Source organism: Bos taurus, chromosome 15 (genome assembly GCF_002263795.3).
Source record: "Bos taurus isolate L1 Dominette 01449 registration number 42190680 breed Hereford chromosome 15, ARS-UCD2.0, whole genome shotgun sequence".
NCBI classification, from domain to species: domain Eukaryota; kingdom Metazoa; phylum Chordata; class Mammalia; order Artiodactyla; family Bovidae; genus Bos; species Bos taurus.
The window spans coordinates 51,509,768-51,532,750 of record NC_037342.1 but is presented as its reverse complement, the minus strand read 5'-3'; the positions used below and the strand labels follow the sequence as shown (position 1 = coordinate 51,532,750).

Below are 22,983 nucleotides of genomic sequence, written 5' to 3'. Positions count from 1 at the left end.
CTTTCCCAGAAGGTTTCGTTGTGTGGCACTAACACCAGTTCCCCTGGTCTCCAGGGTACAGGGCAGAAGGGGAGCAGCTGAGCCTGGCAGAGGGAGGGCAGGGTTTGGAAGGGGTAGGAAAGAGAAAGCTGGGCACAGCTAGGGGAGCAGACAGAGGAGCCGGAGTTCTCTCCTGCCATCCCCACCAGCATAGGTGGGTGCAGCCATGGACCGCCTCACGGTAAGAGGCCTCTGCTCCCTGCCTTCCCCTATCCTTGTCCCGTTTCTGGCTGTGATTAAAACAATAGATTGACTCAGAGGAGTGGCGGGAACAACGTAGCTGCCAGGCAGGTGGGGGACACCACCCTGCGGGTGGGAGGAGAGCGGCTGGAGGCCCAAACCTGGGCACAGAAAGAAGAGCGCTGAGGAAGGGCTGGGCTGGTGGGAAAGAGGGGCAAGGCAGCACCGGGGGGTTGGAGGGAGTGCTGCCCAGAGCAGGAGAGGGCAGAGCTGGCGAGTTGGTGGAGGAGAGCCTGGTGGGATCCTGCCGTGAGGCCTGGTCAGCACTCAGGGGCTTGGGAAAAACCCAGTTTAAAGACCCTCCTGCGTGGACGTGTCTGGACCTGTCCTTCGGAAGCTCTGGGACTTCGCCAGGGAGGAGCAGCTGGAAGAGGATATCAACAAGATGGGAGCAGATCCTGGAGAGATCTGTGTGCCCGCCCGGGGGTTCCACTCCCAGTGCAGCCCTGTCCTGCTTCAGTATGCTCCTGCCCAGGCTGCCCACATCGGCCCCACTGTGCGTGGTTTCCTGTGAGGTGGGAGTCGTGCTGAGGGAGGGGCCCCCCGTTAGAACTGAATGAGTACCTTGGATGAAGAGTGTGAAGAACTCTTCTAACCTGAGAATCCACACAATAAAATAGCGACTAAGAACATGTTTTTAATCTTTATATCTTCAGGAGACATGAGAGTATGCCACTGGCTTTTAAAGCTGAAGTGGCCATAAACTAAGGAATGCAAGGGATGTAACTGGAACGTAGCTGCCAGGCAGTCGCATTGGAAAAGGACTCTGCCCTGGAGCCACCCTGCCCCGCTAGCACCTTGACTTTAGCCTCATGATATGATCTAGTTCTGACTGCGTGAACTGTAAGAGAATAAATGTGTGTGGTTTTAAGCCACTAAACTTTAAAAAAAAAAAAAATGCGTTTTTCAACCAAGACCAATTTTCTAAATATTATCAGCATTTCATACCAGTCAATGGGATATTGTTGACTAACAGCTTAACAAAAATATACAAGAAGCTGTTATGGTATGAAAGGGTATTTCTAAAACAATTAATTCCTGGAAAATATGGACATGAAGTGTATTCCCTACACAGATATAACTGGGCAGAGGAGGACATTCATATTGTCATCATACAAGATGATCACATATAAACTATACATACTAGAGTATATGTCATTAATGTAGAATTTAGTTTCAGAGTAAAACAATAAAAGTGGTAGCATCGTTATTTTCCCTCTTAAAGGAGGGAAAGTGTTTACCTACCTACCACATTTGGGAGGTTTTGAAATAGAGATTCCAAAAATCCAAAAGCTACCTACTACTACTAATTTTTGAGTTGAGAAGTACCACGGAAGAATAGCTAGGAACACCAGCTTCTCAACCAAACTGCCTGGGTGACCACCCTGTCTAAGTGGCTTGGCAAGTCTACCTTGGTTTCCTCTTCTGTTAAAGTGGGGACAGGATGAAGTGATAGCTCCTGCCTTATAGGGTTATTTAAGAATTGAATGAGTTACATACTTCTGAGGGTTTAAAAAACTACCTATACTTAAATACTATATGCTAAGTCCCTTCAGTTATGTCCAACTCTTTGCGACCCTATGAACTGTAGCCCACCAGGCTCCCATGTCCATGGGACTCTCCAGGCAAGAATACTGGAGTGGGTTGCGATGTCCTTCTCCAGAGGATCTTCCTGACCCAGGGATGGAACCCACATCTCTTCTGTCTCCTGTGTTGGCAGACGGGTTCTTGACCACTAGCACCACCTGGAAAGCCCAAACATTAAGTGTACATTAAAACAAAAAGAAACTTGTGTTTGAGATGAAAGTCAAAGTGAAGTTGCTCAGTCATGTCCAACTCTTTGTGACCCCATACTGTAGTCCCCTGGGCTCCTCCATCCATGGGATTCTCCAGGCTAGAGTGGGTTACCATTTCCTTCTCCAGGGGATCTTCCCCACCCAGGGACCGAACTCAGGTCTCCCACATTGCAGGCAGACTCTTTACCGTCTGGGCCACCAGGAAGACTATAATGGTGGCTGGGTACAGAGGGTTAAGGGCTTGAAAATGGAAGGGTGAGGGAGGCCCCCAGCAAAGAAGGTTGGGGACTCGAGGTCCCACCCTGTCTGCTCCTTCATCCAGCCTCAGCCTAACTGGACAGAGATCGTGAACAGAAAGCTGAAGTTCCCCGCTCCGCTGCTGGGTGCCATCCAGGAGGGACATACAGGCCTGGTGCAGCAGCTGCTGGAGGTGGGGGTCGAGGCCCCGGGCGGCGGGCCAGGCGGGCCCCCCCGGAATGTGGAGGAGGCCGAGGACCGCTCCTGGAGGGAGGCCCTCAATCTGGCCATCCGCCTGGGCCACGAGGCCATCACTGATGTGCTGCTGGCCAACGTCAAGTTCGACTTCCGCCAGATCCATGAGGCCCTGCTGGTGGCTGTGGACACAAACCAACCCGCAGTGGTGCGTCACCTGCTGGCCCGGCTGGAACGCGAGAAGGGCCGCAAGGTGGACACCAGGTCTTCCTCACTGGCTTTCTTTGACTCGTCGATCGATGGCTCCCGCTTCGCCCCCGGGGTCACGCCCCTCACCCTGGCCTGCCAGAAGGACCTGTATGAGATCGCCCAGCTGCTCATGGGCCAGGGTCACACCATCGCACGGCCGCACCCCGTCTCCTGCGCCTGCCTTGAGTGCAGCAACGCGCGCCGCTACGACCTGCTCAAGTTCTCCCTGTCTCGCATCAACACCTACCGCGGCATCGCCAGCCGCGCCCATCTCTCGCTGGCCAGCGAGGACGCCATGCTTGCTGCCTTCCAGCTCAGCCGCGAGCTCCGGCACCTTGCCCGCAAGGAGCCTGAGTTTAAGGTTGGTTTCTGCTCCCTCCTCCTGCCCTCAGTGCCCTGTATCTGTCCTTCCACCGGGGCATGATCGGGCCTCTGGTGGGTGTTCTGGGAAGAGAGAAAAAACAAAAAGATGTTCTCAGGAAACCTCCGTTCTGATGGAGAGTGCCAGAATCCTGCCCTGAAGGGGATTCATTCTAATAGCAGACAGCTGTCACTCCAGGGGGCAACACATACCCCACCCTAGGGGTGTCCTGGGTCTGTCTGATGGAGGAGGGAGAACACAGATAGAAAAACAGCTGGACAGACTTAGAGATGACATTCAGTAGAACCTGTCCTTTCTGAATGCCTACTGTGTGGTCCCACCTAGAGCATCCTGTGTTGGGGCCTTGAGCTCATGATCACATCAAGGTGGAAGAGGGCAGAGTGAGGTGGACCAGACTCCCCAGAGGCTCAGCTTCATTCGGGGCCTCTGTGGATGGTGCTACAGGGCTTCCAAGGGCCAGAAAATAGGTCAGGAGGCTACAGCTGTTGTGTGCAGGGCAGACTCCTTAGAGGAAGTGGGATTAACCTTGGCTACACGACCAGGTGGTTTAACACAAGTGAAGAGGAGTAGGGAGGATATTTGATGTAGGGGTTCAGGGCAAGCAAAGACTCTCAGCTAGCAAAAGGTGACACGGGATGAGAGCAGAGGCTCTGTGTGGACAGAACGCCTGAAGGGAAGGCCTGGAGGCCAGGACTGATCAGGGGCCTTGAATTCACAGTCTAGTTCCATTCATCACTTATCCACTGACATCCTCTCGGTGCCAGCCCAACTTGATCCCCATGATGACAACTACCATTAGGTGAGGAAACAGACAGGGATATTAAAACAGAGGCCTAAGGCTGGATGTGACCTGTGCCAGCTGAGCTGGGGGAGGAGCGTGCTGCTTCTCTGGAGTCAAAGGATCAGAGAATGAGGACCCCCACTTCCAGGTAGCAGGAAGAGCAGCCCTCTCCCAGGGCCTTTCCCTCCACCCACACAGCAGCCCACAGAAGGAGACACAGGAATGACCATCCCCTGCTTCTCGGCAAGGGACAGAGGCTTGGAAAGGGGACATGCCTAACCCAGGGTGCTGCCACCTGAAGGGACCGTGCTGGGCCTCCTGAATCCTAGCCCGGATTCTCTCTGGTGTTAGGGCCCCAAGTAAGACCGAAGCTAGGCAGGGGAAAGTGGAGGCAAGAGCTGCCCACTCTGCAGCTCCCAAAACTGCCAGCATGTGTTTTCATATAAGGTAGCAAAAGTAAAAGAACCCAAGAAGGCATGAAGAGTAGGAGCAAAATCTAAACAGGCAGAGGGAAAGGAAAGGACAAGGCGGGGGAGCAGAGGTGATGGGAATGGGGCCGGTCTGTGTTGAAATGACTCAGTGATGAGATAGATGTGGTACCAGAGAAGCAATGTTGACACAGCAGGTGCCTCGTTTAGCCAGGAGGACAGGTGGGGTGGCAAAGAAGAAAGGAATAGATGGTTTAGGGTGACATCAGCTGTGGGGAAGTGGCGGCTGAGGGCAGGACAGAGTGGCCCAGGCCCAGTGTCGGGAGGGTGGGCTGACCCAACTGGCTGGGCCCACAGGATGGCCAGCACACCTGGACTTTCTCCCTACAGCCCGAGTACATTGCCCTGGAGTCGCTGAGCCAGGACTACGGCTTTGAACTGCTGGGCATGTGCCGGAACCAGAGTGAGGTCACCGCGGTGCTCAATGACCTGGGCGAGGACAGCGAGACTGAGCCCGAGGCCGAGGGTCTGGGCCAGGCCTTTGAGGAAGGCATCCCCAACCTGGCGAGGCTGCGACTGGCCGTCAACTACAACCAGAAGCGGGTCAGCTGGGCCCTGCCTGCCTCCCCAGCCCTGCCCTGCCCCCTCTAGATGGCCCCTATCCAACACTAAGCAAGTCATTTCCCTGCCCTCAGGACCCCCTCATTTTTTTTTTTAATATTCATATTTATGTCTTTGTGCCGGGATTTAGTTGTGGCACATGGGATCTAATTCCCCATCCAGGGATCAAACCCAGGTCACCTGCATTGGGAGTACAGAGTCTTAGCTACTGGGCCACTGGGGAAGTCCCAGGACCCCTCTTAGGTCTTGATTCTGAGCACGCTTCTCTCCAGGCCCTTGATCCTATGGGTCTCCCACCCTCCCTTCTTATCGTCAGTCTAAGTCCCTAACCTCTGCCCAGCCTTGGAAGTCCCATGACCCAACCAGACCAGACTTCTGAGCTTTACCTGTTGGCCTGCTGAGTAGGTTTGGTCTGGTCTTTTTCTGTGGTTATACTTCAATATCTCCCTCTATCCAGCAAGATTAGACTAGATCTCTCAGGGCTGAAATATCAAGTGATTCCATTATTCCCCATCTCATTAGATGCCTACCCCTAAGCCAAAGACATGTTCCCTTTCTAGCCTCCCCCTGCCTCTTACTCCTCCCTCTCACCCACCCTCAGATATCCTAGCCCACCAGGATCTTAATTAGAAACCTTCCTTTCCAATGACTGCCCAAGTCAGCAAATTCCACCTTCCCTGCTCCTCCCTACCTCAAGACCATGCTGCCTGGTGCCCCACATCGCTAAGAAGACAAAGAACCCTCAGGGTTCTGGGACCCGTATCCAGTTGCACCCACCACTGCCTGGCTTAGATTCAACAATGTGGGATCTGGAGAGTCCAGAAAATTCTTTGAGCTCAGTTTCTCCTTCATAGACTAGGAAACTAAGTCCCAAAGAGGGGTGGGGTCTGCCCAAGATCACTTGGTAAGTGGGTTGCCTCTCTTCTTAGCTGGCTGGCCTGGGGAGAAAAGAAACGTGGTTCACTTTCTATACCTGACTGACTCCTCTTCTTCCTCCCTGGCCAGTGGTCACTCCCTCTGCTCACACCCTTATCTGTTTAGTTTGTAGCACATCCCATCTGCCAGCAAGTCCTGTCCTCCATCTGGTGTGGGAACCTGGCTGGCTGGCGTGGGAGCACCACCATCTGGAAGCTCTTCATCGCCTTCCTCATCTTCCTCACCATGCCCTTCCTCTGCCTTGGGTACTGGCTGGCGCCCAAGTCCCGGGTACTAAGAATAGAAATAATGATAATTGTCATTTATTGAGCACTTGTTTTATGCCAAGCCCTGAGCTGGGCCCTTAATGTTCCTTTTAGGTAGTTTGAGGTGGTTCTGGAAGGTAGGCATTGCACCTGGATTTTACAGTGAAGACATAGGGAACAGAAATTCTCTTTTGTCCGCAGGAAATAGCAGAGTTGGGATTGAAACTGAGGTCTCTCTGCCTCCAAAGCCTGAGTCTTATATGCAGTCTCTCCTAATGAGACCCCTACCCCAACCTCAAATTCTTTGGGAGCTCTTTAGGACTCAGATATTTCTATTCCCTACTATGAGCCAGACATCATGCCTGGCACTGCGGACATAAAAAAGATCAAGACCCTGTAAACCAGGTGAGGAATAGGGTAAGCAGTGCTCCAGGAGGCAGGAAAAGGGCATCCATCCAACATCCCAGGGAGGGAGAATGCAAAGCATTAGAGAGACTGAAAGGAATTCTGTGCAGCTAAAGCCTAAGTGCAGATAGCAATTAGCGAATGGTGGGAAGCAAGCAGGGGCCCGGGTTCCACAGAACCTTATGCAATGTTGGGAGCCACTGGAGGATTGTAATGAGGTGAGAGATTCTATTAGTTTTGTGCTTTAGAGAGCTCTCTCTCCCAGGGGTGTGAAGGATGAATTGGGGGAGGGGTGGGAGTCCGAGAGACTGTCAGAGTGTGCGAGAGAAAGGAAAAGGATTCAGGGATGCCTTCAAGCTTCCTGGTCTGGGTGTTCGGGATGTTTTCTAAGATGGGGACACAGAAAGAAGAGGAAGACGTTTGAGATCCAAAGATGATAAACTTACTTTTTAACATGGTTGTGATCGAAGAGTCTGGGGGACCCCCCTAGGGAAAGTTTTACTTCTGTGATCCTCAGTTCCTAGCTTAAAAACGGAAATAATGATACCCACCTCCTACAGTTGTGAAGGAAAACATCAATATGAAAGGGGAAAGCCTAATATACAGTACATTCTTGATAAACGTCTGAATAAGTGAGTGAGTGAAAGGAGGAGACACGTGGGGGCTGAGCATCCCCGAAGTTCTCCTGGGAGGGGAGAGGTGTGAGCAGGACTCTGAGAAGCCTGCTCTCCTTCCTTCCCCCCAGCTTGGCCGCCTGCTGAAGATCCCGGTGCTGAAGTTCCTGCTGCACTCGGCCTCCTATCTGTGGTTCCTCATCTTCCTGCTGGGAGAGTCCTTGGTCATGGAGACACAGCTGAGTACCTTCCGAGGCCGCAGCCAGAGTGTCTGGGAGACTTCACTACACATGGTTTGGGTTGCAGGTACATAGGTGGGGCCTTTTATTTGTGGTAGACTCCCTCCTGGGGACCCCCTCACTTTTCTTCACAGTGAGCACCCCTATATGGGGTGGCCCCTATAGATGCTCCCTGAATATGCAACCAGACCTCTCAGGGCTCTAGTTCACCATGGGTTTCCCCTTCACCTCTAATCAGGGGATCTCACCCTGTGATAGATCCCTGAGTATGGACCCCATTCTTCCCCTACCCTGGCATTAGTCGCTACCCACTCTGGATATTCATATCCTCTCACAAATAAGACACTGGTCCATGGTGTCAGGTGGCAGATCACCTTGGCCTAAAGGTAGCCAGCAAGTACACCACCAGGCAATCTATCCCAAAGGTCATGGAGCAGAAAGACTCATAGACCAAATTAAGATGCTTGAATCGTACAGTTTATTACATAAGTACATACAAATGGTGTACTTACGATGGTGCTGTTTTAAGGACCAGAGGTGAGGTTTGAGCAGAGGATACAGTAGCCAGAAGCTGCCTGGGCCCAGCAGTTGATCTGTAGGAGAAACACAGGGGCATGTATGTACAGCTGTAGCTTACTAATCATCCTGGTGAGCAGCTATGACTTTTCTTTGCAATTTTGTTGCAGAGGACTTGTGAGGCCACTAGATATTACCAGTGGGGAGCTAATTTAAGTCAGATGAATCCTAAGGGCCTCATTTGTCTTGTGCATATTCAGTGTGTCACTAATATTGAATGTCGACCCTGAATATTCTACATGTGTTCACACACACGTGTGCTCTGTGTGTGTGTGTACGTGTACGCACTCAGTCACTCAGTCATGTCTCACTCATTGTGACCCCATGGACTATAGCCCACCAGGCTCCTCTGTCCATGGAATTTTCCAGGCAAGAATACTGAAGGGAGTTGCCATTTCCTACCCCAAGGGATATTCCTGGCCCAGGGATTGAACCTGCGTCTCTTGCGTCTCCTACATTGGCCGGCAGTTTCTTGGCCACTGCACCACTTGGGAAGCCCAACATGTGTTCTACTTGCTTTATTTGTCCAACGTGTCACCTGGATAACTAACTTACATATGCTTAAGGCAGAAGTTTCATCCATTCTATTGGTGTTCTTTCCTTCTATAGCAAAATTGCATTTTCTCAAACAGTTCAGCAAATGCAGTTGACAAGAATCCCTAGACCTCTGCCGAGCATTTGGTTGGTCAGCTCAGCAGCTAGGTTGGGCACCTTCCTCGTCTATCTTCTCTTGACTTACCTCTAGCTTAGTTGGCAACTCCCAAACCACCAGTAGACTAAGTCTGCTCCTCTACCCAGTAACAAATCAGTCAGTGAGGCACGAAAGGAAATTTGGCCAAGAACTCTGGAGAAGAAAATAAGAGTGATCCAAGAGGAAAAGTGTCCCATCCAACTGTTTACCAATCATTTTTGACCTGTATTGGGTGGAGGTGAAACCAGTATAGTTCCTGCCTGCAGGGGAAGAAGTCTTAAGAAACAACATTCCTCATTTCTTCATGTAGTGAACACCTGCTGCTGGTCTATTGTGAGCAAAGCCCTGAGAACACATGGATAAATTAATTAGGATTCTATCCAGGAAATTCTCTTGTGATCCGGTGGTTAAGACTCCACACTCTCAATGCAGGGGGCCTGGGTTCAATCCCTGGTTAGGGAACTACATCCCACACACCACATTTAAAAAAGATTCTGCATGCCACAGTTACAGATCCCACATGCTCAACAAAAATTGAATATCTGGCATGCTGCAAGTACGACCCTGCGCAGCCAAATAAAGATATTTTAAATAAATAGGATTCCATCCACCCATTCAGCATACATCACTGAGCATCCATCCCACCTTCTTGGTGCTCTGCTGCCATGGAAACGGACTCAGTTCCCACCACGCCCTGCTTGTCTCCAGGCCCAAGCGAGTTCTCTTTCCCCACAACCCCCTCCCCTTCCATGCTGCCCCAGCTTCCACTCCTCCATCCAGTCTCAGCTCAAACATCACTCTGTGGGAAGTGAAGCTTTCCCTGGTTCCCAAATCAGGGTGAGGATCAGTTCCTGGACACTCCAAAGACAGCCTCTGTTCCCCTGCTCTCCTTCACCTTAGCACTGACCACTCTGAGCTGTAACAACTTGGCTACTTGCCCACCTCCCTCACTAGATTATGAGCCCGGGGAGGCCTGTATGTCTTCTTCACCACAGGATCCCACTGGCACATGATAGGAGCTTAATCAGTGTTTATTCAGTAGTGATTGCTGGGCCTTGTTCTGGGCACTGTGGACAAGGAGGTGAATCGACCACAGTCCGTGCCCTTGAGGGGTTCCAAGTTCAGGGAGGGGAGGGGGATAGACCCAGGAAGAGATACCTTGCAGTGCTCCATGGAGACGGTATCACAGAGGTCTTAAGAGAGCTGTGAAACTCACTGCCCCGGTTAGAGAAGGCTTCAGAGAGGAGGTGAGATTTGTCCTGGGGTACAAAGGTGAGCCCACCTTCTAAAGGGTGTGGAAGGGCTTTCTAGGTGTGGACAGAACCATGAGTGAAAAAGCATGTGCTTGTATCCAGGGAGCAGAGAAGGGCACGACATGGCAGGGTCACCTGGCTAATGGGGTCCAGCTCCCAAGACCCTCCCTCCCCAGGCCTGGCCCTGGGCCCTGGGCTGATCATGAGCAGGTTGATAATTTGGAGCCCCTTCAAATCAATATTCTCTAAATATTTGTCCAGTGTGTATTTGGTGGAGGGCAGGGAGACCCAGATTTAGATCATCCCCTCCCAATAACCAGCCTCTCCAGGTGTTACTTTCTGAGTTTATCAGCTGATCAGATCACTGAAACTGGCCCCACGACCACCGAGTCTGCATCAACCAGGAGTCCTTTTTATTTCCATATAAGATCTTTATGACATTGAAGCAGACTAAATGCCTACATTTTATCACCTTCAAGCCTGAGATATTTTAGTTCCCCTCACTCGATGGAGAGGTTCCCCCGCCCACCCACACCCACACACCCAGCTCTGACCTGGATGTAGGGGGTGCCTCACCCAGTGCTGGCGCCCTACCGCCTCCTTCAGGCTTCCTGTGGTTTGAGTGTAAGGAAGTGTGGATCGAGGGCCTGCGCAGTTACCTCCTGGACTGGTGGAACTTCCTGGATATGGTCATCCTCTCCCTGTACCTGGCGGCCTTCACGCTGCGCCTCCTCCTGGCCGGGCTTGCACACAAGCACTGCCGGGATGCCCCTGATGGGGCTGCCTGCCACTACTTCACCTCGGCTGGTAAGTGCCCCTCAGCGCAGCCCTGAATTCCCCCGCCCCCTCTCTTCCTTGGCTCTCAACCTCAGCCCCCCATCCCCCCTGGCACAGAGCGGAGTGAGTGGCGCACGGAGGACCCCCAGTTCCTGGCTGAGGTGCTCTTCGCTGTCACCAGCATGCTCAGCTTCACCCGCCTGGCCTCCATCCTGCCGGCCCACGAGTCGCTGGGCACCCTGCAGATTTCCATGGGCAGGATGATTGACGACATGATCCGGTGCGTACCACCTTTGCTCCGAGCATCCTCCCCTCCGATGGACCCCATCTGACCTCCTTCTGAAGTTCCCCAGCTCTAGTTAGCACAGGGGTTCTTAACCTGGGTTCCTTGTACAGGCTCCAAAGACCTTGGAAACCCTGGAACTATAGGAAAATTGGGGAATGTAAATGTCAAGATACATTTCTCTGCAGAGAGGGTCTATACGTGCTGCATGCATGCTAAGTTGCTTCAGCTGTCCAAGTCTTTGCCGCTCTATGGACCGTAGCCCACCAGGCTCCTCTGTCCATGGGGTTCTCCAGGCAAGAATACTGGAGTGGGTTGCCATGTCCTTCTCCAAGAGATCTTCCCGACCCAGGAATTGAACCTGTGTCTCTTAAGTCTGCATTGGCAAGCAGGCTCTTTACCACAAGAGCCAAGTGGGAAGCCGGAGAGGATCTATAACTTTCATCTAATTCTCAAAGAGACCTATGACTCCAAAGATCAAGAACCACCGAATGCAGAAAAAGCCCTTGGTTGGCATGCCAGTTCTGTTGCTGTCTCCATGGCCAACCTGGGGCTCCATTTTCCCATTTTTGAGGTGAGACACTGGACTCAGAGGTCCCTTTGGATGGTTCCCCTGTACAACTGCTCCTGGAACTCATGGAATTATCTGGTCTTCTTGATAATTATCATCTAATCATTTACAGCCTACCTGGCCTTTCGCCCTAGTCAGAGCCCATAGTTAATGCCTGCTTCCTTGGAAATGCTCTGCCTGAGGTAGGATGGGAGTGGGTGCCCTTGGTGGGAAAAAACCTTGGTTACATCTGTGAACGTCTTCAGCTCAGCTCAGCTTCCATCCCTCCCTGCAACAAGGCAACTCAACTCACACACGGCTTTAACTCTGCTGGTGAGAAATCCTGTCCAGTAGGACTCTGTGACTCTCCCCTACCCCTGTACCACATCTCAGCATCTCAGTCCCTCCCTGGGAGCCTGGACCATCCTCAACTTTGACTGTTTCAACCCAGAACCCTTTATTCTGGATGGAGAGTTTCTGCTTCAACACCCTTTCAAGCCCTTCTCATTTCCCACCCCTAACTAATTTCTCTCTTCTTAATAATAACCAGACTGAATGCTTGTCAAGTAGAGGCTGAGCCTAGGAGCCATCACCCCCATCCCTCTTCCTAGAGCCTGCCTTCTCCCAGGGTACAGCCCTGCTCTGACCCTTCCCCATCCCGCCTCCTGCCAGGTTCATGTTCATCCTCATGATCATCCTGACTGCCTTCCTCTGCGGCCTCAACAACATCTACGTGCCTTACCAGGAGACCGAGCGGCTGGGCAAGTACGCCGGGGTGGAGGCGGGCCAGGAAGGTGGGAGTCTGGGCATTCTGGGCAAAAGGGGCACATGTACCAAAGCAAGGGGGTATGTTTGGAGACTAGCAAGACTTCCTCCATGGCTGGCACATGGAGGGGATTTTGAGAGAGGAGGCAGGAGAGGGTAGAGGGGCCAGGTCATGGAACTCTTGAAGGGCCTGCCAAGAAACCTGCCTTAACCAAACTTACCCAACCTGTCTTACCCTGCCTTTCCCAGGCCAGAGAGCTCCAAGTGGCTTCCCAAGCAATCATTCAATCATGAATTCATGAGTGCAACTACATGATGGTTTTATTAATGATGCTGAAGGACTTGTGGTTGAATCTGTGGATGTTTGTCAAAGCTTTCTCAAAGTAAATGGAGGCTTTATTTAGACCAACCCTTTTCCCCAAGAATCCTTGTTCATGTTCTGGCTTCTGGATGTTGAAAAACTCTGCTGACACGGTTTAAAGCATGAATCTTAGTGCTAGGGACAGAAACTACTCCTTCCAGCCTCCTTCAAGGACCCTGGAGGGATCAGTCACTCCACACTGGCATGAATAGGCTGAGCCCTCCTGCTCTTTGATGGGTGACAGCTAAGTAAAAGTATTTTTGCTAAAAACCTCAGATAGGCATCTGGACCGAGAATAGTTAGGAGCATTTAAAGTTTGACAAACAGAAGTCCAGCTCATCAGCTCAGCATTGAGAAAGAACACACTGAATGGCAGTGTGGAGGATGGAAGAGGTAGAGTTAAGTGTCCATCTTACCCCCATCTCCACCCAGAACATAAAGTCCCTGAAGACAGGGACTCTGCTTGTCTTGTTCATGGCTGCATCCTTAGCGCCTGTTCCTGGTACTGCTGTGTGCTCACTAAATTCCGGCTCAGAAACAGCAAGCAGTCCAAAGGGCTTCGTGGAAGCAGAGCGCCCTTGGCTGGGTCCCCAGGGTGAGGATGAGTGAGTCTGGGTGGCCCCCAGGCTCATCTCCCAGCCCTCACATCCTACTCTTTGGCCCACTGTGCCAGTTTCAATGAGACCTTCCAGTTTCTGTTCTGGACGATGTTTGGCATGGAGGAGCACAGTGTGGTGGACATGCCTCAGTTTCTGGTGCCGGAATTCGTGGGCCGGGCCCTCTATGGCATCTTTACCATCGTCATGGTGATTGTGCTGCTCAACATGCTCATTGCCATGATCACCAACTCATTCCAGAAGATTGAGGTATGTGAACTGAGGGCAGCTCGGGCAGAGGGAAGAAGAGGGAAAGGGAAGGAAAGGAATAGGGTGCAAGGAGTCAGGAGATTTGGGTTCCTGCTCTGTCGCCACTGCTGCCTTGTTTTGAGACTGGGGACAAGTTTTCCTCTCAAGCCTTCAATTTCCTTGTCTGTAGATTGAGGGTCTTGATCTTATTGTTTTTATCAGACACAAGTCTAGTGCTCATTCCACATTAGGGCTGGGAGAAAGTGTGTGTTGTGGAAAAGTAGGTGTAAACATGAGAAGTGAGAGGGAAGGAGATGGCTGAGTTAGGGTTTGTGGGCTGGAGAACAGGCTGGCAGGAATTGAATGTCAGAAGGAGGCAAGATGATGGGGAGGAAGTGGGAAGGGGGTACCAACAGGGGAGATGTGGATGATAGGTGAGGATGGAGACAAGTATGGGGAGAAGAAAGTGATGGGCACACAGGAGATAAGAGACCAGAGGATTGGGGGAAGTGGGGCAGACTGAGTGGGCAGGAGGGCTAGGCACCAAAGTGGTCCTTGCTGAGCCCCCGCTTCCTGGCCCTCAGGACGCTGCTGACGTGGAGTGGAAGTTTGCTCGCTCAAAACTCTACCTGTCCTACTTCCGAGAGGGCCTGACATTGCCCGTGCCCTTCAATATCCTGCCCTCCCCCAAGGCCATCTTCTACCTGCTCAGGTGAGGACCTCAGAGCCCTCATTCCCAAGCCCCCAGCACTCAGCACTCCCACCCCGCTCCTGCCCCATCTCCCTGGACCCTTTCCCCTGACTAATGCCTTCCCACCATCTCAATGTCTCAGGAGAGTTTTCCGCTTCATTTGCTGTTGCCACCTCTGCTGCAAAACCAAGAAGCCAGACTATCCCCCAATCCCCACCTTTGTGAGTATCTCATGTGCTTGTTGTGAGTCTTCCTCACATCAGGCTTTTAGCTGCACTCTCTGTACCATCCATTTGTCTGAACACCCCTGGCTCATCTGACTTCCCAGGTATGTTTGCAGAAAGTCTGCTCCCAGTTCCTACTCTCTCCTGTGGCCTTTCCCTCTACCTGGCTCTGGCCATGCCCTAAATCTCCAATCCTATATCATCCAGTTTAAAATAAAGTCCATGCCACCCTCCTCTCAAGCCACCAATACCCCGTAAGCTCCAGGCAAAACTTTTTGCCCTAAACCGAGCCAAGAACCTATTGAATGTTTTCCACAATAAAACATTTAGAAGCTAAGGGAAGAGTGCCCCACACACTGGGAAATTCGAAGGTGACTGAGGCCTGAGAGAGGAGGGCAGGCCTCCAGGGGATTAACTTACCTCTGCTTCTCTGCTCCCTAACTCAGTCTGGCTTGGCATGGGACCCCACCTAATTCAGATAGCATTATTGTAGGGGGTCCCATCTTTTCCCCTTAAAACATGTTACCTGAGGGTCTCTCTAAGGCAGGGTCTCTCTAAGGTCAGCTCTGTGAAGCCATAGGCCAGCGCTGAGGCTCAGAGGCTCCTGGATCCCCTGATGAGGTAGGCCTTCCCTTTATCTGATTGGTCAATACTTTGTTTAATAAATACTTACCTAAGCACACCTATGCTGGAAACAAAGATATGCAGAATGGTGGACCCTTGAAGTGCCGATAGTCTAGAGCAGCAGAAAGAAATGGCATGTATGATCTTTCCTGGCCAGGGATCGTACCAGCATCCCCTGCATTGCAAGGCAAGTTCTTAACCACTGGACCATCAGGGAAACCCACCATCTCCATATTCAGTCTGGAGACATTCAGCCTGAAGAAGCTGAGCAGCTTGGCTCAAGGCTCACAGAGGCAAAGTGACCAAGCTGAGATTTCAGCCTGTTTTCCAAGCCCAGCACTTTGCCATCTTCACCTCTGCTCCCTCTCTCTATTATCTGCCCCAAAGGCCTGACTTGCCTTCCTGGTTCTGTCCTGAGGTCTGAAACTGGACCCAGAACCAATCACTCTAACTTACACGATGGTTTCCATTTTCTTTGCATGAGCTAGTCTGTGCACATGCATCCCCATATCCTCTAGTCTCCCCTCTGAGGAATCGGAAGGACAAGGTTAACCTGCCCTGACTCAGCTCAAGAAAACCAAGGATGGGTTGGTGGCACAAGAGAGCTCCACTCTGTCCTGCTCAGCATTTCTCCTTGCCCACTCCCCTCTTCCTCCTCTTCCTCTCCTAACCATCACCCACCTCCGTCCCTGGTTCCCTGCACTCAGCCATCCCACAATGTGTGGCCTCCATCCAGACTACCTGCCAGACCTGCACGAAGGTCTGGATGTGCGGCCTTCAGGGACAGACAACTCTGCACAGACTGTGCCTCCATCCTTCATTGCCTGGGGCAGGTTGCAGTGAGGAATCCCTCTTACCCTCCTGTCTTCCCATCCCAGGCCAATCCTGGGGCAGGGGCAGGGCCAGGGGAGGGAGAGCGTGGATCCTACCGGCTTCGGGTCATCAAGGCCCTGGTGCAACGCTACATAGAGACTGCCCAGCGGGAGTTTGAGGAGACTCGTCGGAAAGGTTAGTTGCTCACTTCCCAGCCTTTCCCATTCCTGTCCCTTGCTCATCTGGAACACCCAGCCTCACACCCCTTGTCCAGCCTGCAGTTCTCTCTGTGGCCCCCTCTGACCCACCCTCAGAAGCCACAACTTACAGAGAGAGTATGTGCCCTTGCACTCAATATCCCCCGGCCCCACCCCCCATTCAGACATTTATCCCACTCCCTTCATTTATCCCTTCATTCCTACCTACATTTATGTGTTCATTTATTCTCTCAACCGTTCCCTTATGCATTCACTCTTTCACTTTATTCATCATTCATTCATTCATTCAATCAGAGTTCATTGCTATGCCCCCTTATTCCCAGCAGGGACACATGGGAAGCTTTCAGTTTGGTGAGGAAGAGAAACCATCTCCCTAGTCAGGAAGTGCTTTAAAAAAGAGAAACAAATTGCAGTGGGAGCTCAAAGGAGAGGAAGAGCCTATCATTTTGAGAGGCTCATGGGAAGGCAGAAGGCTAGAGTACCAGAAGCTGGAGAGAGAGAGAGGGTTGGGTCTGCACTTGGCCCTGAGGGTGGGTGTGAGCAGGACAGATGTAAATGGGGAAGAGGAGAACTGGGCAGATATACATATATCTACCCATAGACAATTCTCATCCCTATGACTCCTGACCCCTCTCTGGTCCATAAGACCTTCATTTTGCTATCTTCTAATCCCATCACCACCCCAGCTCTGCTGATTTATCCACCCCTGACGCAGCCTGCTCACCTGGCCCACAACCCAGTGCCAGTCCCTCACTTCCTCCAGTTCTCCTGCTGCAGGATGCTCCAGCATGCCCTCCCCTGTTGAGGGTAGAAATGGAGCAGGGGCAGACTCACCTTCTGAGAGACGCCCCCATCTCTACTCCCACCCCCAGACCTGGGCAACAGACTGACAGAGCTCACCAAGACGGTGTCTCGACTGCAGAGTGAGGTAGCAGGTGTGCAGCGGGCTGTGGTGGAGGCAGGGCCACGCCGGCCGCCCGGAGGAGCCAGCGTCCTCAGTCGCTACATCACCCGAGTGCGCAACAGCTTCCAGAACCTGGGGCCCCCGATCCCTGAGACCCCGGAGCTGACAGTGCCAGCGACAGTGGGGACCCAGGAGTCATCAGAAACAGGGCTTCCGGATGCTGGAGGGGCTCAGGCTCCAGCCTCTGGGGAATCTGGCCCCTCCTCCCCAGCTCACGTGTTAGTGCACAGGGAGCAAGAATCAGAGGGGGCTGGGGACCTGCCCCAGGAGGCAGACCTGGGAGCCAAGGAGGGGACCTGATGCTGGGGGAGGGGGTCATTTCCCTTCTGTTGCTGACTAGAGCAGCCTAGATAGCTGAGGGCAGGGGTCACATCGTGGGAGCCCCCGCTGCTTTCCTTGCCTCAATAAAGCCTCTGCTCTGGAGCTCAGATGTCTCCAGAGGATGTGAGAATCTCTGATGTTTTTAAATCACCAACGCCGAAATGAACCCTGATGGGAGCCAGAACACAGAGAAATGGCTTGCTCTGGGGAACTGATATCTTGGGCTTAGGATCCTACTTTGAGCTCCTTCAGACTTTTGATGGAACTGAGGCTGGGTGGAAGGGGTCCTGGTTTGAAAACAACCTCTCGGACCTTCAGCAAGTTGCTTCCTTCCTTGGATCTGCATTCCTTGTCAGACAAACAGCCGAGGAAGCCATCTGTCCCCCTTCCTGCCTTCCGGGCCGTTGTGAGGAATCTCTAGGTCTATTAAAGCATCTGGGGTTGCAGGCTATGGTGTGTGACAAGGGTCTGCACCTGGACCATGTCTAAAAGTGATCAAGAAGTCATTCATTTGAGTCCCTGAGTCCCATAAAACCAAAGCAGGGCAGAGAGTCCAGTCTCATGAAACAAACCAGTCATGAAATTTGATGTCACCATACTGCAGCACTGTTTAATGGAGTAGCCATCAAAGCACTACCCTTGCTTGTTCCCAGGAGTCCCCACCACAGAGCCGGGGCTCCCTCCACCCTACCATGGGCCTCAGATCCCCCAATATCCTGGTTGAAGACATGCCTGCTAGGTCTGGGTCTGAAACCATCTTGTTGCTTCTCCAGGCTCGTTGAAGCCTCCCTTCTTCATCTGGAGGTCACATGTTCCCAGGACTCCTAAGTGGCAGGCATTGAACGTTCAGAGCCCAGCTCCTAAAAGCTGGAACCCCCAAGAGGCCAAGAGCAGGGTCTTCCAGGAGAGCAGAGAAAAGGCCCCTTGGAGAGTGAGTCTGCCTGCTCGCCTGCTAGAGAGAAAAGAAAAGGCAGTGAATGGTCAGCAGGGCCAGTGGGGAGTCAAAGAGCCGAGGGAGGGACCCGAGGGTAACTCACTTGGCACAGACTCACAGCTCAGCCTCTTCTTCTCTGCAAAAGACACCACAGTGAGGCCTCCAGGTAGACAGACCCTCACACCGCAAACTTCCCTTCCCATCAGGCCCTGGCAAGGCCACTCCTCATCACAATCCACCTTTCCCTTCTCCCAAACACACTCTGACTTCCCTTCCTCCTCCTTCTGCAAGAAATCTTCCCTGTTTGCCTTTCCATCCCTGCCCCACCCTGGCCCAGTCACTCTGTCCTGCCTCAGCACTGGGGAATAGCACATGTGCGTCCCATCAACCCACTACGCCCACCTCCTCCTGGGAGCTGAAGCAGCCCTCCTGCCACTTTCCTCTGCTTATTGCCTCCTTAACCAGGTTCTTTTGGTCTATTAGACTGTGTAGCAGAAGGAACGGAGAAGGCAATGGCAACCCACACCAGTACTCTTGCCTGGAAAATCCCAGGGACGGGGGAGCCTGGTGGGCTGCCATCTATGGGGTCGCACAGAGTCGGACATGACTGAAGCGACTTAGCAGCAGCAGCAGCAGAAGGAAAATTTTGAGAACATTTAGAGAATCATCTGAGAATATCACATGTGCAGAAAACACTTATCTGACTATCTCTGAGCTGGCAGAACCTGAGTCACAGAGAAAAATATCTCCAACTAGCTTCTGGCCTTCAGCGTCCTCATTAATCACGTGGGTCTCTTGAAGGCCCTGGGGACTGAAATCAACTGGGGACCTCCTGGCAGTCCTGCTTCCCTCATGCATGGCTCACCACCCAGATAGGCGCAGTTAAAGTGGCTGCACATCTGATCACTGCTCGAGAGAGTCACCAGGCTGTTGTTTCCATCCTTAAAGAAACTTGTCACCACGAAGACTTCATGGGGGGGGATCAGCACCTCACGCTCTTTAGGAAAGACAGACAGGGCCTGGATGGGGGCCCCAAAGCAAGTCCTTAGAGAGAAGAAGGTGGCATTACCAAATCCGCGGGCCACTGTCTCATCCAGGGAACTGGAGGTAAACTGGCCCAAGCGGATAGAGTCCCCCACACTCTTAGGTTCAAAGCGAATGGTGCCCACACCACGGAACACCACCTGCCCAGGTTCCCTGCTGCAGCCCCCACCACCCCGCAGCAGCTGCAGGGCCCGGGTCAGGTAGAAATGCAGGGCCTTGAAAGGGAAGTGATTCATGTAGGACTCCCAGGAGCCACCGCCAGTCCGCACAGCCTGATTCAGCTCCCGGTACAAAGTGTTGGATGAGTTGGTGTAGACCATGATGGCAATTCCGTGCTGGCTTCTGAAGCCAGGAGGCAGAGTGAGCCCTGCACGTTTTTGTTCCCAGGCCTTCTGGGCTGTCTCCCAGGACTCTCGCAGCAGGGCATGGTCAGCCATCTCCTTCTCTAACAGAAGCACTGCTTTCTCCTCCATCTCCTCCGAGCAGCCCACATAGGCATCATCGAATGTGTCTGGAGCCAGGCTCAGGTTCTGGATGGAAATATTCTGCAGTAATGGAGAAAAGGAAGAGAGGAGCCACACAGGAAAACACATAAGTTCAGGGTACTGGACAGAGGTCCTGGTGGAAGATCAGTTTAGAAGCACAGAATCTCAGTCTGGGACTTCCCTGGCAGTCTAGTGCTTAAAACTCTGAGCTCTCTATGCAGGAGGCAAAGGTTCAATCCCTGGTCAGGGAACTAAGATTGGCTGCACCGTGGGACCAAAAAAACTCCCACCCCCCAAATGCCCCCAAATCTCACTTCTATGCCCAAAATAGAGTGTGAAATTTGGCAAGAGCTCCAAAATTTAAATAACAGGCACTGGAGTCAGTCAAATATGGGTTAATTCCTGAATTCACCACTTACTGCTTGTGAGATCTTGGGCAAATCTCAACTTTTCTGGGCTCAGGTTCTCCCCCTATACACTGAGGATACTTCCAACCTCAGGGTTATTGTCAGGACTGCGTATAGATCCTCACTGTGTACTAACTAAGAGGAGTCATCTATCGTTAGAGAGGGTCGTGTGCGTGGTGGGACGTGGGGCTGGATGACCTCCAAGCACCTTTCTGGCTCTGAGACTCACTGCAGATAACATACAAATATACAATCTCCAATGACCTGACCCCATGCCCAGCCTCTGACTCTTTCCCTCTCCCACACAGGTGTGTAGATACCACACCAGATCCCTGTCAGCTTTGAGACTCAGTCCTCTCCTGCTCTAGAAGCCTGCATCCTCCAACCTGGGGTGGGAGTGGGGAGGAGGTCAAGCCCTGGTCTGGGAGGGGCTGCAGGAGGGTCATACACAGGTAACCCTAAGGAGAGTGTGCAGGCTGGGCCCTGGGTGGGAGATGGGAAGTGAGAGGAGGAAGCTGGAGGCTGTCCCGAGGGAAGAGGGTATGAAGGCAGGAGGGTCACAGGAGGACCAGTGGGTGGAGGTGGGGTTCTGGGAGATGGAATGGGAACTTGGGGCTCCCTGCAGTGATCCTGAGAGGAAGAGGGTTCAGAGGATGACATCCTAGAGAAGCATCCCTGGGAGGGATCTTTGAGGAGTCAGGCAATGGGTTCCCCCCAAGTGTTCCTTACGTGGCAGCATATAGTTCCCCCCTCCCCTGCCCCCGTTACCTGCCAGGGGACAGACGGGCGGACACTGCTGCCGAGGGTGTGGAGGCTAAGGCAGCTGAGGGCGATCAGCAGAGCTGCCAACATTATTCCTCAGAGACACTTGGAGAATGAGATCCAGCTGAGGATGGGACCAGCGATGGTCCAGGCTTGGCTTCGATGGGCTGGGGGACAGAAATTTGGCCCGGCAGGGCCTGGGCGGAGCCAAGGGCGGGTCTAAGTGAGTGGGCGGGGCTTGGGTTTTAGCATCCACCGCCTTCACCCCAGCACAACGTCAGTCTTTGCTCCCCTCCTCCCGGCTGCCGGAATGCTCAGCACCTTTTGCCCCGGGGGTGATAAAGGCGGATGGGTAATTTGGTTCTACTTGGAAAGAGAAGATGGGAGTCAAGGACCCACCTGGAGGTGGCGAAGACCCAGAGCGGGAAAAAGCACTTAAGTTTCCGGGCAGCGGGGGCTGAAGTCTATGCGGGCGCTACGATGTCCCCTGTCCCCAGAGTCCCGCAGATCAACAAAGTCGGCGGCTAAGTATAGCACCGGTGGCGGTAACCCGACACCTCTCTTCCACAACAACAGACACCGGAGTAGGGGAAGCGGGACTGAGGGCTGTAACTCCCCTTCCCAGTGACTGAGCGGTCTTTCTCGAGGAACTTCTTTGTCTTCTAGCAAGACCAGAGCTAGAGAAAGGGAATTTTGAGACGTGGTCTCTCCCTCGGGAGGGCCCTCACCGCTATGGCCGGCCTCCAGATCAGTAGGTGGAGGGGACCAAAAGGGTTCCGCCCGCAGAGAGGTCCCCACTTGTGCACTCGTTGATTTGCATATAATTTGCATATGGCCAACTGTTGGTGATGTGTACTCCAGCATCTGAGCGGTCTCCACCCCTCTCCTTTCTTTTACACCCCTTCCCTTCGGTAAGCCTTGCCCATATGCAGGGCTCTCTCCCTGACATTCTCAGGGGCCAGTCCCGCCCCTCCACAGATCCTGTCCCCTGACCTCTCAGACTCAGGTGACCCCATGTTTATAAACACTAACCTTTCCCCTCACTTTCCTGGGCTTGCCTATAAATAACCAACTCTGTGTTTTCGATGTCCCCTGGGAGGTAATGGGAGAAGGGACCAGTGAGGAATCAGCAGCTCTGGGAAGAGCTTTCTGGCAGCATGAACCTCTGCGGGTGGCAGGGTTCCTCCCCCAGAGTGCCCAGAGGACCTAGGGGTCCAGAAACCAGGATTAAAGAGACGTGCCTGCTACCTGCTGTGTCTGATAAGCGTAAAAGGTTAGATTTATCCCAGGGCCTAGACCTGGTCTGGCTCATTAATTCAGTCCAATCTTTGTTCCCTCATCTATTCAGGTTGCCAGCCAAATAAAGAATTTCCTTCGCCTAGAGTACTGCTTCCTCCAGAAATCCTTTCTGTAGACCAAAAAGGAAGACAAGCTGTGTCCAAGGTTGAGGGAGGGAGGTGAAAAGAGGGGCATCCCAAGGAGTTCCCTGGTGGCCTAGGGGTTACGATTTAGGCATTCACTGTGGTGGCCCTGGTTCAATCCCTGGTTAGGGAACTGAGATCCCACAAACCAGAACATAAACAAAAAAAGAGAGGCAGTCCAAAAAACCAGACTGCTTGTCAGCAAACACAGCAAATCAAGACAAGTTCTTTCATCCCCTTCCAGTGAGACTGGCCCCCATAAGCTCTCCAAGATTAGAAATCAGGAGTCACTCTGCTGTTTTACATTATTGTGAAAAACAGCATCTCACCTACATATCCTGTTGCCTCTCCCCCTAGAGGATCCTGAGCACTGGAACTGAGTTGCTGGAACTGAAGATACTATACTGTCTGGGACAACTAGGCATGAAGGGACACTCCCTGTTACAAGATCTGCTGGTATCAGTATTTTGTCCTCTCTCTATCCTCTGGCTTTGGGAATTGCTTCTCCCATTGGGAGACTTGGCGTCAAGAAAGGCTTCAAGAGATGGAGTCAAATCTAGTAATTGA

At 52.5% G+C, this 22,983-nt stretch overlaps 1 protein-coding gene and 1 pseudogene across 1 annotated transcript; one reads left to right on the top strand and one right to left on the bottom strand.

The window, feature by feature from the left end:
- The first annotated feature begins 164 nt into the window (after window positions 1–164).
- On the top strand, window positions 165–17,493 carry TRPC2 (transient receptor potential channel 2). Its single transcript, NM_001374468.1, has 13 exons — window positions 165–220; window positions 2,398–3,117; window positions 4,738–4,950; window positions 6,010–6,174; window positions 7,300–7,474; window positions 10,534–10,734; window positions 10,822–10,984; window positions 12,210–12,302; window positions 13,337–13,529; window positions 14,093–14,220; window positions 14,342–14,420; window positions 15,926–16,055; window positions 16,951–17,493. The coding sequence occupies exons 1-13, from the start codon at window positions 206–208 to the stop codon at window positions 17,340–17,342; spliced, it is 2,667 nt and encodes an 888-aa protein (NP_001361397.1). The 5' UTR covers window positions 165–205; the 3' UTR covers window positions 17,343–17,493.
- Window positions 17,494–18,096: 603 nt separating this feature from the next.
- Window positions 18,097–21,878, bottom strand: LOC507756 (ecto-ADP-ribosyltransferase 5-like; annotated as a pseudogene).
- Window positions 21,879–22,983: the final 1,105 nt, after the last annotated feature.